The 14085-nt window shown below is 47.0% G+C and overlaps 1 protein-coding gene across 1 annotated transcript in view; it reads right to left on the bottom strand.

Annotated features, from left to right (window-relative positions):
* Positions 1-3967: 3967 nt before the first annotated feature.
* LOC102862987 overlaps positions 3968-14085 on the bottom strand; it is a 22106-nt gene continuing 11988 nt past the window's right edge. The window contains exons 2-3 of the mRNA XM_006891092.1: positions 4307-4540; positions 3968-4236 (exon numbers count right to left, since the gene is read on the bottom strand). Coding sequence (XP_006891154.1) covers positions 3968-4236; positions 4307-4540 — 503 coding nt within the window. The remainder of the gene's footprint in view (positions 4237-4306; positions 4541-14085) is intronic.

Genomic DNA, 14085 nt, shown 5'->3' with positions numbered 1-14085 from the left:
AACAGATTCATCCTGGAAAGGGTTAAACCAGGTGGCTCCTTGGAGGCAAGGATTCTGAGGCTCCATCTAACATACTTTGGACATGTTGTGAGGAGAGACCGGTCCTTGGAGAAGGACATCATGCTTGGGAGGTTGGTGGCGCAGGATAGGAAGGCCCTCTATGAGGTAGATTGATTCAGTGACTGGGATAATCGGGATGGGAGTGTCAGAGACAGTGTGATTGGCACAGGACAGTGCAGAGTTTAGGGCTGTTGTACATAGGGTCGCTATGAGTCGCAAGCGACTCAACGGCACATAACAACAACATCCTGCTTTACATACAAAAGTTGTAAAAACTGTGTTTTGTTTATATACATTGAGTTTTGTCTACATACATTGTGTTTCATGCAAAAAGTAAAGAGGACTTGAAGCACTTGCTGCAGAAGATCAAAGACTACCCAGCTTTCAATATGGATGTTAACGGCCAGCAGAGTTTAAGGCAATTGCAGGACATTGGGAGGGGTTGATGAGTGAATTCCCAAAGTGAGCCTTTGTTCTGACTTTGATCTTGATTATGGGATCATAATCGCTCCTCTCCAGGCCTTCCTTTTGTTCTTGGATTTCTGAGGCTGCTCACACTCGTTTTAGGATTCAGTGAATGAGTGGGTAGCATATGTGATTCTCATGGGACCCCAGTCAGAGTTTGACTATGGTGTGAGCATTTGTCTACTTTCACCTCCCAAGTTCCTAGCTTGGGCTGTCCACTCCACACCTTCACCTGGGGTCCCCCGTGCACCCTGTGCTCGATAAGTTAACACTGGATTCATCATCTTCTCAATGAACTGGCTTTTCCAGAGAAGTTCTCAGAGAAGGCAGTACATCCACCAGGTTCCCAGGCCAGAACCCTGAATGGTTTTCACTCTTCCTTCCTTGTTCTCCTCCCTCACTTTTGTTTCTTGGGGTTCCTCCTAAACCCATCTCATCCTTTCCTTCCCTCCCACCACTATACTTGTGCAGGTCCTTCAATAGGGTGGGCAGAGTGGGGTCAGCTGGGGGAGAAAGAAAGCCCTGCGGAGTTGATGTGACACAGGAGATCCAAGGAAAGGGTGGAGAAGGAGACTAGCACCTCCCTGCCTCAAGGCTGACAGCATGTGCAGGTCACCTACCTGGGACACACTAGGGGAAGAAAGACAGCTGGGAGGCTGGAAGAGTGAGCACCCTCATTCCTGCACCATGCCCCTCCCTCAAGGATGCAACACTGATACAGAGCCCTTCCAACCTTTTTGCCTGGAGCATCTGCTGTAGTTTTCTAAGCTCCACCTTTCACCAAGCCCCACCTCATTCCAGGCACAGTCAGGTGGTGGGGTGTCTTGAGGGGTTCATGAGCCGGAAGATGTGCCATCTCTGGTCTGAATAGTAGCTCAGGCTGGGGGAAGGGTCATCTCATCCTCTCCTCTCCATTCATCTACTTCCAACTCTGTCTGCATCTTCTAGACTTTTGTAGCAACCTCTCAACCAGTCTCCTTGCCTCTACTCTGGCTCCCTCCACTTCTAACAGCCAGGAAGAGATTCTCAAAACCCAAACTGCTCACTTCATTGCTTAAAACTTTTAGATGACTTTCCACCACCCCAGAATGGTCTTCAAACACTTCATCACATACCAGGAGCTTCATTATCTGGTCCCATTGCCCCCACCTCCTCAGATCCCAAACTAACTCATCTCTTCTCCCTGTCCCCTGAAACGCTCCAAGTTTTCTTTTGCCTGGCATGTTTTACCCTTCTCAAGCTCCTTCAGATCTTGGCATAGAATATCTTCCTTCAGGAGGATACACATTACATTTGGTGCTTCTTAGATGTATACCAAAGAGCTCTGTGGCATACTGGTTAAAATACTAGTCTGTTAAGCTCATGGTTGGCAGTTGAAACCCACCAGCCACTCTATGAGAGAAAAATGAGGCAGTTTGCTTCAGTTGAGATTCATGGGTTTGGTTTGCTATGAATGAGATTCAACCAGGATGGTAGTGGGTTTGGTTTGGGGTTTGACTGAAATCTCATAAAATCTGTGTTTCAGCTATCGTATAGCCCTTTTTATTCTTATTGTGGTTTTATTTCTCCCCCCTATTCCTACTAGAAGGCACACAGTTAGAATCCACCAGCTGCTCGTGGGAGGATTGGCATCTCCTCCTGTACAATTTACTGCCTCTGCAAACTCACTTCAGGGTCAGCTATGGGTCAGTTCTGATTTGACAGCACACAGTAACAACAACATTCCCACATGAGTGAGCTCTGATGGTGTAGTCCATAGGAGTGTGCTGCTAATCCAAAGATGACACTTCTCTGGTGGTTCAAATCTGCCAGAAGCTCCACAGGAGAAAGATAGGCAATCTCCAGGGTGATTTACAGCCTTTGAAAATTCACTGGAGGGTCAGCTAGAAATCAGTTCTGACTTGACAGCAATGAGATGTTGAGGGCGATGGTGATCTCTATTTGAAGAAACTCTGATGATCCTTGAAACTCTAGTGGCTTATGGTAAGAAATTGTGCTGCCTGCTCAAAGGTACGTGATTTGAACACGAATACTGCATGGTTTAAAATCAAGATAGGTAGGGAGCTCTGGTAACCTAGCGGCAAGAAGCTGTGCTGAAATCCTGAAGACTTGAGTTTGAATCCACCAGATGCTCTGCTGGAGAAGGAGGGGCAATCTTCTCCTGTGCCAGTCGTATCTGACTAGACAATACACAACAAGGAGAAAAAAAGAAAAATAAGAAAACTAAAAAAAATAAAAAAAATAAAATAAAAAAAAACCCAACCAAAATCAAGCTAGGTGTGTGTCAGGACAGTATCCTTTCTTCATACCTGGTCAATCTGTATGCTAAACAAATCATTTGAAAAGCCAGACTTATTGAGAAGAATGTGGTCTCAGGCTTAGACAATCATACTTGCTGAAAATGAGAAGGATTTGAAGCACTTGCTGCAGAAGATCAGACTACAACCTTCAATATCGATTACATCTGAACGTCAAGAAAATACCCTTACCACTGGGCCAATAGGCAATATTATGATAGATGGAGAAAAGATTGACATTGTCAATGATTTCATCTTACTTGGATCCGCAATCAATACCCTTGATATCAGCAGTCAAGAAAGCAAATGATGTGTTATACTGGGAAAAATCTGCTGTTAGAGATCTCTCCAAAGTGCTGAAGAGCAAGGAAATCTGTTCAAAGACTAAGGTGCACCTGATTCAAACCACAGTCATTTGATTACTTATGCATCTGAAAATTGACTATGACTAAGGCTAACAGAAGAATTGAAGTATTTGAGTGGCGGTGTTAGAGAAGAGTCTTGAATATCCCATGGACTGCCAAAAGAACAAACATATCTTGGAGACGGTGAGACAAGGGTCTTTGAGGGAAGGATGGTGAAGTCTTGTCTCACATTCTTTGAGCATGTTGTTAGCAGAAGCCGGTCCTTGGAGAAGGACATTATACTTGGAAAGGTTGAGAATCAGCTTAGAAGAAAAAGACCCTTAACAAGGTGAATTGGCACAGTGACTGTTATAATGGGCTCAAGTATATTTGAGATGGTGAGGGTAGAATAAAATAGGGTCAATTTCAGATCTGTTGTTCATGGGGTCACTGAGTCCTAGGGGGTCTCAAATGCACATAACATCTGGTTATAACCAAAAGAGAGCGCCTGTCCAGTGGTTTGACTGCACCAGCAACTCCGTGGGGAAAAGATGAGCAGTCTCTTTCCGAAGGACCACTACGCGTGCGAACTAACTGGATGAACAAACAGTGAGTTTTGAATATTTTTTGATGCAAGTTTTTCCTGAATCGCAACCCAGCCCATGTGAAACGATACACGTGCATCCTTTCCAGCTACAGATGAAGAGTCATATCAAAGGACCCCGCTGGATAAATCCAGTGTGTGCTCCACCTTCCTTACGTGTCCTTCACACGCCTGGGGCCCACCTTGGGGTGCCGAGGTCAATGACGCGGCCGGTTTAAGGCAGGCAGGGGGCGGGCCCATGAGGGCTCCTCCTCAGCGGTGAGGTCAGCGCGCATGGTGCGTGTGACGCTCTGGTTGCCGCAGAGACGCCCCGCCCCCGCGCGGCGCTGCGGAACCGGAGCTCCGGGCGGCGTCGGCAGCGCGCGAGGCGGCGAGGCCGGGGTGGCGTTAGCCGGCGCGGCGACTGCAGCGAGAGCTACGGGGACGGAGCGGACCACGGCGAAGGCGCACAGGCAGTCGGGCCGGGCTGGGCCGCGGGGAGAGCGACCGCCGGAAAGCGGGCGGGAGGCCAGGCGGGCAGCAGGCAGCAGCCGAGCCGCGAAGCGACATGGTGCTGCTCAAGGAGTAGTGAGTGTCCGGGCCGCCGTGCGAGAGCGAGGAGGAGGGGAGCGGCGGCCCGGCCGAGGGGGCTGCCGGCAGGCCCGCGGGGATGCAGGAGGGACGGGGACCCGAAGGCATGGAAGGCGCTGGATGGGCTGTTGGGCGGCTCAGCAGAGGCCAGCGGAACAGCAAGAGCCGAGGGGAGACCGAGGGGATGGAGCCCCACAGGCCTGCGGAGATGCCATGGGGACAGTGAGAACCAGTCAAGACCCGAGGTAGGGTCAAGGGGACATTGAGAGAGCTAGACAGATCCTGAGGAGGGCCTGAGAGGACAGTGAAGGCCGGCCAGAGCCCGAGGAGGAGGCGAGGGAGCCGTGAGAGCTGGACAGGACCTGCGGGAGAGGCTGGAGCATGGAGGGCCAGGGTGGGATGTGAGTGGTCCTACAGGGGGTGCTAAGGGCTGATGCAGGGGCCAGGCAGGAGCTGCAGGAGGGGCTGAGGGGGATGCATGGATGCCCATCAGTGGGAGGCCTTGGCTGAGGGGTTGGAGTGCTGGGGAGGGGTCCCTATAAGGTTGAGATGTGACAGCTGTAGGGAATGGAGTTGAGATGATGGGAATGGTGTGGAATGCTTCCTAGGGTATTTGGAAAAGGATTCTAATAATTGGACAGAGAAAAATGCCTTGGGTGCAGGTCCAAGTTTGAGTGACAGGGGAAGGTTCCAAGGAGATGGAGCAGAGGGCACTGAGGAGTGCTCATGGGAGAGGTTCAGAAGAGAAGGCATTTGGGGAGGGAAGCGTGGGATAATGGGGAGGTCCTTGGGAACCCTTGAGAAGCCCAGATAATGGGCAGTGACTGAAGTGACATGAGGGAGTGATGATGATGGAGAGGGCTAGGATGCTGCCAGAATAGATGACAGTCCTGAAAGAGAGTGTGTTTGTGAATGAACAGAAGTAATACTGGAGTGGAACCAGGGGCAGTCTGTCTCGAGGGGATTCTCTGTCTTGGTTATAAGAGAAGGGGGAATTACTTTGAGCATTCGAGGAGGTTTCCACGAAGCCATGGCGAGAGGAAAACCAGGACAGGGTGAGAGAGTTCTTGGGGGTGAGAAACTGGGGGCTCCCGGTGGGAGTTGTAGGGTGCTAAGTTTGTTTATAGAATCCACGGAATTGGGGAGCAGGTGGGGATTTTAGAGTTTTGAATACTAAAATCAAGAGTTGACCCATCCCTTAAGCTCCAGGGTGGGAGTAAGCATTGCAAAGGGGAAGGAGTCAAAGGGTGTGTAGAGAGTTATGGTGAAACTCTGCAACCCTGGAGGGAGGCTGAGTGGTCAGCGTTGGAGTGGGATGTCCAAGTAGACAGTACTGGTGAAACTTCGTTTTTGGACACGGAGGTGTGCAGAAGGCTGTTTGCATTTTGTCAGGAAAAACCCTTTACCCTGTTCCCCATCAGGCTTGCTCCTTGCATGTGTAGCTCACAAGAGGAGCAGACACCTCACCCGAAGAACATTATTTTGAGGCTCCTTCAAGAAATGTCTCCTTTTCTTGACATCCAGCTCCAAGCAGAGCTTAAGAACGTTATGTGGTGAGGAGGAGAATATAGTACACTTTGAGTTTTAATCTTGAATTTCCAGACTGACAGGCCTTTTCTCATTCTTCTGACCTTTTTATCCTAGTCCCAGATACATTCTTGAATCTGTAGAACACTAGTTTTGGAAAGGAGATCAGTCAGGGAAAGGAAGGGCCCTTGTTGAGAAGGGATCTGAGTGAGTCTTAATGAGAAGTACTACTCCCTTCCCACTCTTTGTTCTCCTCATGAAGCCTGCCAGGCAAGGTCCAAAGGGCTGGAGATGCAGAGCCTGCCTGGCATCTGAGTTTCCTTCCTGACTTGTGCTCTGTGTACACTGGGGCAAGTGTGTGCATCTCTGGACGGGGAGGGGGGGCACCTGAGACGCCTGGCTGTGGCTGCAGTGCTGCTGCTGCAGCTCTGGGAAGGGTGTGAGTGAAGGTCACATCGAAGTGAGCACAGCTCTGAGTCCTGGCCCAGCAGGGCATCTGTGGCCTAGTGCTTTGGAATCGTATCCTCTTGCTGCTGAGGTGGTTTTGCCTCTTAGCAGCAAGGGAGAAACATCTGGGTTGCCGCTGTAAAGTAACCACCTCAGAGCATCCTCTGGGAATTTTTCAGTGCTGGTCTCTTTTCCAGGGGAGATTTGGTGCCCACCCAGTGTCTGAAGGCTGCCCCTGTTGGTTTTTTTGACCCTTCCTCTCACAGGATTTTCCTTGATTTGATTTCTGCATATTCTTGGATGTAATTTGTACTGTTCTTAAAGATAAAAGGCTCATTGTTTTCTAGGAAGTTTCTTCTGAGGGTGCAGAAATTCCAGCCTCCAAGTTGGAAGTATTTTTCTGCTTGCTATATTGGGGGAGAACAGTGTCCTCTAAATTGGAAGATTTGTGTTATTTAACTGGATGGAGGGGAGTTACTAGACAGACAGTAAAGACTTGGATATCATTTTTTCCCTTCTACTTCTCTACTTAATGGTTTTCTTTAGTGTGATGTGTTGTTTGTTTTTCCAGATCCCTCTTTATGCTTGTTGCCTGAAAGGAGTTGGGGCGGGGGGTTGCATTTTAGAAGTAGAAAATAGTGAGCTGACTAATTTACCAGCCTGGAGCAAGGGAGCCAGATTGGCAGACTCACTGCATAGGAAGGAGGGCATAGCAGCTCATGCTTCACTAAGCACAGAGGAGGGCCCAGTGGGTTCCAACCGGGGTCTGGGAACTGGCTTGACTTGATGGGTACACCAAGGGTTTTTGTCTCGGCTCTCTGACTTCACAGCTTTGATCTGGGGGTTAGCTGTTGCTCAGTGTTCCAAGCACAGTCCACCCAGAGAAGTGCCATAATCTTAATGCCTCTGTGGAGTTCTTCGTTGCAGGAACTTGGCTAATATGACTTCTCTATCAGCGTATGGCTGGTATACCTTCCTCAAAGGGTGATCATTAAGAAGAACAAAAATTTGAAAGTGATCCACTAGCATGCCTTTGGACAGCTTCTGGAAGTCAGAACACAAGTTAGGTGTCCTCTTTTGGTGGTTTTGTGTATTTCATACTGTCATATTCTGCTCCAGACCAGAGTTGATTGATGCATGCTTTCGGGGGGATTAAGCCTCCAAGAAGCTTGCCTCCTTTCGAGCTTTTACCTTAAGAGTTTATTGGAAAGTTTACTTCAAGGAAGTATAAATCTCAGGGCCTGATTCTTTGAGTGTGAATCCTCATCTTGGTTTCAGAGTTTCCAGGGGTGGGTTTTCCTGTGTTAAACCCTGTGTTTTACAGAACTCACTGGCAAGTCTTGTTGTAGAAAACAGAAGTGGGGGAGAGTTACTAAGAAGGCAGTTCCAGATGTGAGTCAGAGACCTGGGCAGGAGCTGGTGGGGCACACATTTGCACAGAGTAACAGGGCTCAAAGCAGGCGGCTAGGAAGGCCAGAGGGTCCTAGCTGCAGGATTTTTTGACAGTGAGGATATGGTGTCATGTGTAACAAAATGATACTTTTCTAAGATGATGCTTTTATGAGCCTTGAGCAGATTTCAGAGCCTGAAGTTGATACTCTTTTCCCTCTCTTACAGTCGAGTCATCCTGCCTGTGTCTGTAGATGAGGTAAGTCCCTTTTCTTTCATGTCCATGGTTGTGTAAAATTGTTTATGACCTTTTGCTAACTTGGGCTCTGAGTGGCCCACACTTTTGCAGGTCTTTTCATATAGTGTTCCTGTTTGTTTCAAAGCAGAGATGACCTGTGGTTGATGTGAATCTTCCTGGTACTATTTTCATTTGAAAGAAGTCACTTACTTTGTATTCCTAGGCAGTTGTGTGCAGTCTGCCCCAGGCTGTTGATAAGTTGGGTGACCAGAGAGAGACAAAACGAACTCTTTTTACTTGCTGAGATAGTGCCTGTTTAGGACATGCTATTGATGGTGTTAAGGGTGTGCATTTTTGGGACCTCCGTGACTCACCCAGGAAGTGTACATGGCTCTCTCTGGTTGGGCAGCAAACCAGCAGGCCACGGCATCTGCAGGAGCCTCCCTAGACACTGCAGGTGACACAGACTGCTAGGAAGACCAAGACAGAGGATCTTCCTGTTCCAGAGGGTAGGGTTTGCTTTGCCTTCCACCCTTTAAGGCCCCGAGGTCTGAAAACCTGTGTAGGATGTGTCACGAGAAGGTTCAGAGGCCATGCTGACTCAGAAGTGGTTTCTTGGATGTCAGAAACCTGTTGTAGCCTCCTGTTCTGCCTTATCTCTGAACTTTGTTCATTCTATTCAACTGCTCTTTGCTTCCTTCTGAGCCTGCAGGTCTCTGCAAAAGGAGGGCATCTTGTCCGGCTTGAGACTGGGTGTAGTTTGTCAACCGGTTCAGTGTCCTCCATCACTGGGCTTCATTTCCCTTTTCTGCAGTGTCAGCATGAAGCTCCTGTGATAATTTCCACTCTGTTCCAAATATGAAATGGACCTTTAAAAAATGGCTATCCGACCAACAAAACCTGCAGCACTCTTCAGCTAAGACAATTTCCAAGCTTTTTTTTTTTTGAGACTCCAAGAAGGTTGGCAGGCCCTTAATTCTTCGAGGATTGTCTCAGGTGGTGGACTGCACATCTCATCAGAGCTGGAGACTTGAGAGGGGGACTTGGACATTACCTGAGTGTCCTGGGGAAAGAACATGGGATGGCTGGGGGAGAGAAAGAGACTGGCTAGACTGCTTCCTGGAGGCAACTGAGAGGTGTCTAGAATCCAGGAAGTAGATACTTGACCTGACAGATGTTGCTTTGGGCTGGACCCTGTTAACCCACAGCTCATGGGCTTCAGTGACTTCTCTGCTGTACTGGATGGTCTTGCCTCCCATTTAGCAATGATATCCTACTACAGTGTAGTGGTCAGAGGGTGAAATGGATACTTGCTTTTATCTTTCTTCAGGAGTTTCTCTGTGGCATGAGGGGTGAGAATATCTCAAAAGGGCTGTCCTTGGAGCACCTCTTGTTTACTCTATAGTAAGACTAGAAGGGCTTGTCTTGGAGCCCAGGAGGGAGGGAAAAGGGAACTCTTGCTTTGAGAGCATCCAAAATGGACTAGTTTTAGTTTGTGATCTCCCCATTCCCCTTCTGCAACTTTGACGAAGTGCTATGGTGGGGTCATCAAGTCCTCAAGTCTAAATAGAAATTTAGAGAGTAAATGCTAAGTAGGATTCATCTCCCTGCTTAGTCACCTGGTCTCAGCAAGAAGCCCCTGAAGAAAAAGCAGCATATGTCCTGGCTAGAACTGAGGCAAGCTTGAACTTTAATTCTACAAGATCAGGAAGTTGGATAGTGGGACCAATGACAGAACAAGTAATAATTGACCGTCTTAGAGTTTTTGTCTGTAAACACATTCTGATTCACAGTTCCCATGGGAATAACACTGCATCAAATGATTGTGGATTCATTTCACAATTTGAAGCCCATAACTGAATTTGAGAGAAAAGAGAAGACCATGTCTTTATAACCATTCTCATGGTCTTGAATCAGTATCTTGGGGTGAGAATTAGCTGTTGTAACACTGCCCAAGGCTCCTAACCATCTGGAACAGAGTACAAAAGCCCCGGCTGTTTGACAGGGATGTGTCCCTCAGTGGGTCCTCACTCAAACTGTCCACAAATTTCTACCATTTACTGTTTTAGTTATCCAGTGCTGCTATAACAGAAATACAAGTAGATGAATTTAGCAAACAAATTTATTTTCTCACAGTTTAGGAGGCAAAGATCCAAATTCAGTATGCTAACTGTAGAATAACACTTTCTCTTTGTTGGCTCTGGAAGAAGGGCTTTGTCTCTTTTTGCTTCTGCTCTTGGGTAATCTTAATGAAGTTTGTCATCAGTCTTCCCTGGATCCAGGAGATTCTCAGCACGGGGCCCCTAGGTAAGGACAAGCTCCACTCTTGGTTCTTCTCTCTTGGTGGCAATAGAGTCCTCTGAGCTCTGTTCTTTTGTTTGTTCTCTGTACCTCAAAGGAGATTAACTCAAGAAATGACCTAGTATCCTGTAGATTGTATTTTCCCTTATTAACATAGATACCCTTAAACCAAATCATTAACATAAAATGACCCACTGCTATCAAATAGATTCAAACTCATATGTTTCTTTTTTACAGACAAGCAGTTGGAGGATTTGAACTATTGGCTTTTATTTGGCTGTCCAATACATAAAACACTGTTGCATGTGGCACCCCAGGCTCCTTCATTAACATCACAGAGGTTAGGATTCACAACACAGGGTAATTGTATCAGAGAACAAAATAAAAAGTAATTACATAATATTGAGATTCATATCCTAGACAAAGGTGAAAACATATTTTGGTGAGACATAGATCAATCTATAATATCCTGTCCTTTGCCATGCCTTCTCACCTTAATCCCCCATTTCGAATCTTTGCCACCTGAAAAACCTTACATCAACTGCAAGTCCAAATTCCATCCTGAGATAAAATTCCTTTCCACCTGTAAAATCTAGAATGTAAGTAGCTGCATGCTAGACATTTCTATTACAAATGGGAGAAATTGGTGAGAAAGAAGAGATTATAGGGATCATGCAAGTCCGGCACCCAGCAGAACAATTGAAATTAACTCTCAAGGCTTGGAAATAATCCTCCGGAATTCCCTGAGTTCATCTAGGCAGTGTGGTGCTGCCATCCAGAGTCTTGATGTTGGCTATTATCACTGTCCTAGTGTTGGTGAAGAATATTAAATAGTTGGACTGATAGGAAAATGAACAAATCTGGCTTGGAAGAAGTACAGTCAGAATGTTCCTTACGAGTGAGCATGGTGAGGCTTCATCTCATGGCCTTTGGGCATACTGTCTTGAGGGATGAGTTGCTGGAGAAGGACATTGTGCTTGGTAAAATTTTTAACATGCTGTTGAGTCAACATGATTCGTAGTGACCTTCTGAACAGATGCAAACCTTGCTCTTCAAGTAGTAGGATACAATCAGAAAGCTTGGTGTGTATCAAGCAAGGTATGCTTTGGTCGTTCTTGTTCTGAGGTGTTGTCCAGTCAGCTACCACTCATAATGACCCTGTGAACAGTAGATCCAAACCTTGCCCTGTCCAGTCCCATCCTCACAATCTCCAATGCTTGGGTCCATTGCTACAGTCACTTTGTTAATCCATTTCATTGAGGGTCCTCTTATTTCACTGATCCCCTACCTTTCCCAGTGTGATGCCTTTTTCTAAGAACTAGTCTGCCTTGACTGTATGCCCCAAAGTGTGTGAGGTAAAGAAAGTTTCATTATCCTTCCCTCTAAGGAGCACCCTGGCTGTACTTGTTCCAAGACAGACTTGTTTATTTTTTGGCAGCCCATGAGATATTCAATACTCTTCTGCAACACCACAGTTCAGAGGTAGCGATTCAGTCTTTCTTATCCACCATTCAACTTTCAGATGTATAGGAAGCAATTGAAAATACCATGGATTGGATCAGTCACACCTGTCTATGCCCATTAGCACTTTGGAGAGACCCTTAACAATTTTCCCAATAAAATATGGTAAAACAGTCTGTGAAAAAAGAGAGACCTTTAATAATAAAATGGATTAATAAAATGATTGCAATAGTGGGCTCAACCATTGTTGTATATCATATCACTTCATGTTAGAAACCTAATAACAACACTGTAGACAAGCTGTTTGACTTTATAGAGGCACAAGACACCATCCATTCTTCAAGTCCCACAGGCCTTGCACATGGAACAGGTAGCTTTAAAGTTCTTTATGCTGTATTTCATATAACTATTTGCAGCCTAGCTATTACTTTGTCCTGGGCTTCTACTTTTAGACTACTAGAGCAGTGATCAGTTTTTCTTTAGTTTCTTAGTTCTTTAGAATAAGGGAACCAATGTCTAGAACAAGAATTGCCTCAGCCCTAAGAGGTGGGGCTCAGAATCCTTGAGGAAGCCTTATCTCATTTAATGCTGACTCTATCCCCACCCTAGCTGAGTCTGGCTGCTTTCCAGCGTGTAGACAAGTGTCCCAAAGGGAGCCTTCTGATATAAAAGCTTGTAGCTTGTTGAGGCCAATCTTACCCATTGGGTTGACAAAACTGTCTTCACCTGTCCCATGGGATTAAAGGATCAGAATATCAAGAGAGATTAAAGCGAGAAGAAGCCAGACCAACAGCCTGATCCTATTAGAATCTGCCCTCTGACTCCTATAGCTAAAGAGGAACCAAATGGGATTAATCTCTGCCTGGAACTTCTTGCCCAAACTCCACCCCTCCCACCCCTCCCCCACAAGCAGCACCACTAGCCTTGAAGCAGTTCCCTCCACTCTCAGCCTGTCCTTTGTGATTGCTAAGTTCATTCACTTCTCAGAAATGGAGCTCTTGTTCCTCCTAAGGAACGCTGGTTCAACCAAACCTAGCTCAGTTCATAGGAGTTTTTATGTGTTCCTCAGCCAGGGAGTGGAATTTGAACAGGGACACCTTGGGGTTCTGTGGAGGTATTAGGGCAGCAGCACTGACGGCGCTCAGGATCAGCAAGGTCAAGGTGGCCAGCTCCCACTGGGATGTTCCTCTTTATGGGATTAACAGTCTTGATTGCCTATCAGCACCTTTCCTTGGTGGTGTGCTACATTTTTGCTGCAGAAGTTAGAGGCCTTCTTCCCCTCTATAGAGAATAGTGACTTGCCCTGGTCCGCTGCTTTCCTTTTCAGACTTGCGCAGAAATTTTCCTGCAGTGCCTGGGACACGGACTGGTACAGCAGACTTTGAATTTTGAGGTGAAACAGCCCAGGTCCTTCCTGCTGTGGGCAGTGGTTTAAAGTGGAAACAGTCTACACACACAGCCACTCTTTGAATCTCCAAAGGGAGAGAAAAACCTGTCCTTTGACCTGGGAGCACCAGAAGTTGGAGAGGAGGAAGAAGGTGGAGAAAATTTCTACACATACACCACTAACATACTGAGTAATTAAGGAACTTTCTTTTTGTAGTAATTTTAAGCTGTTCTGCTTGACGAACATTAGTAGTGAAAGAGAAGATGCATCTCTTGGTTCAAGCGTAACTTCCTGCATTTAACTGTTTTTGTTCCTGTTTTCTTCATGGCTGACTTTTTTCCTCTGGACAGCTTCTCCCAGACAGGAGGGAGTAGAAAGGCCAGGTCTGTGCACTGTCCAGTCATTGGCTCTAATACTGAGCTGACCTGGGGGGGATCAGAGGAGGCCAGTGATCTTGACTGGTGACTTGATAGGGTGACATGTGACCTAAATAAAGGAAAACCAGGCTTTTGCCATCTAGTAGGTGCCAACACAGAGGGTATACCCAGCCAGCACAGACTGTAGGATTGGAATCTGTCCTGTTCATTTTTTTTTAAGCTTTTGGCTAATTATTATACTCAGGATTAAGGTTAAAACAAGGAGATGTGGTATTTTACCTAACCCAGCTTGGTGCGTCAGAGCATTGCAGCTGGGAGGTAGCCAGTTGTAGGGGGGAGAAAGAAAGTATTCCAGGTTTGTGGCAGCATGGGCGAAGGCACAGCGTCAAGAGAGTCTAGTGGGACACAGAGTGGCTGAAGGCTGGTGGGCGGTGTCTGGGATGTGAGGAGCGCTGGAGAGGTCCAAGGCAAGGAGCTGGGATACAGCAGCATCCCCCAGAGAATCCTGTCAGAAGGTCTGAATGGGGCAGCCCTTGATTCAAAGGGCGTCTCCATGATCACAAGTCACTTATCACAGTCTCTGTGCTGCTGTCATCACCATAGGGGATACTGCCGTGG

The sequence above is a fragment of the Elephantulus edwardii genome, unplaced genomic scaffold (assembly GCF_000299155.1).
Source record: "Elephantulus edwardii isolate Elephantulus edwardi_28Jun2011 unplaced genomic scaffold, EleEdw1.0 scaffold00094, whole genome shotgun sequence".
NCBI classification, from domain to species: Eukaryota; Metazoa; Chordata; class Mammalia; order Macroscelidea; family Macroscelididae; genus Elephantulus; species Elephantulus edwardii.
This window is presented reverse-complemented; position numbering and strand designations above follow the sequence as displayed.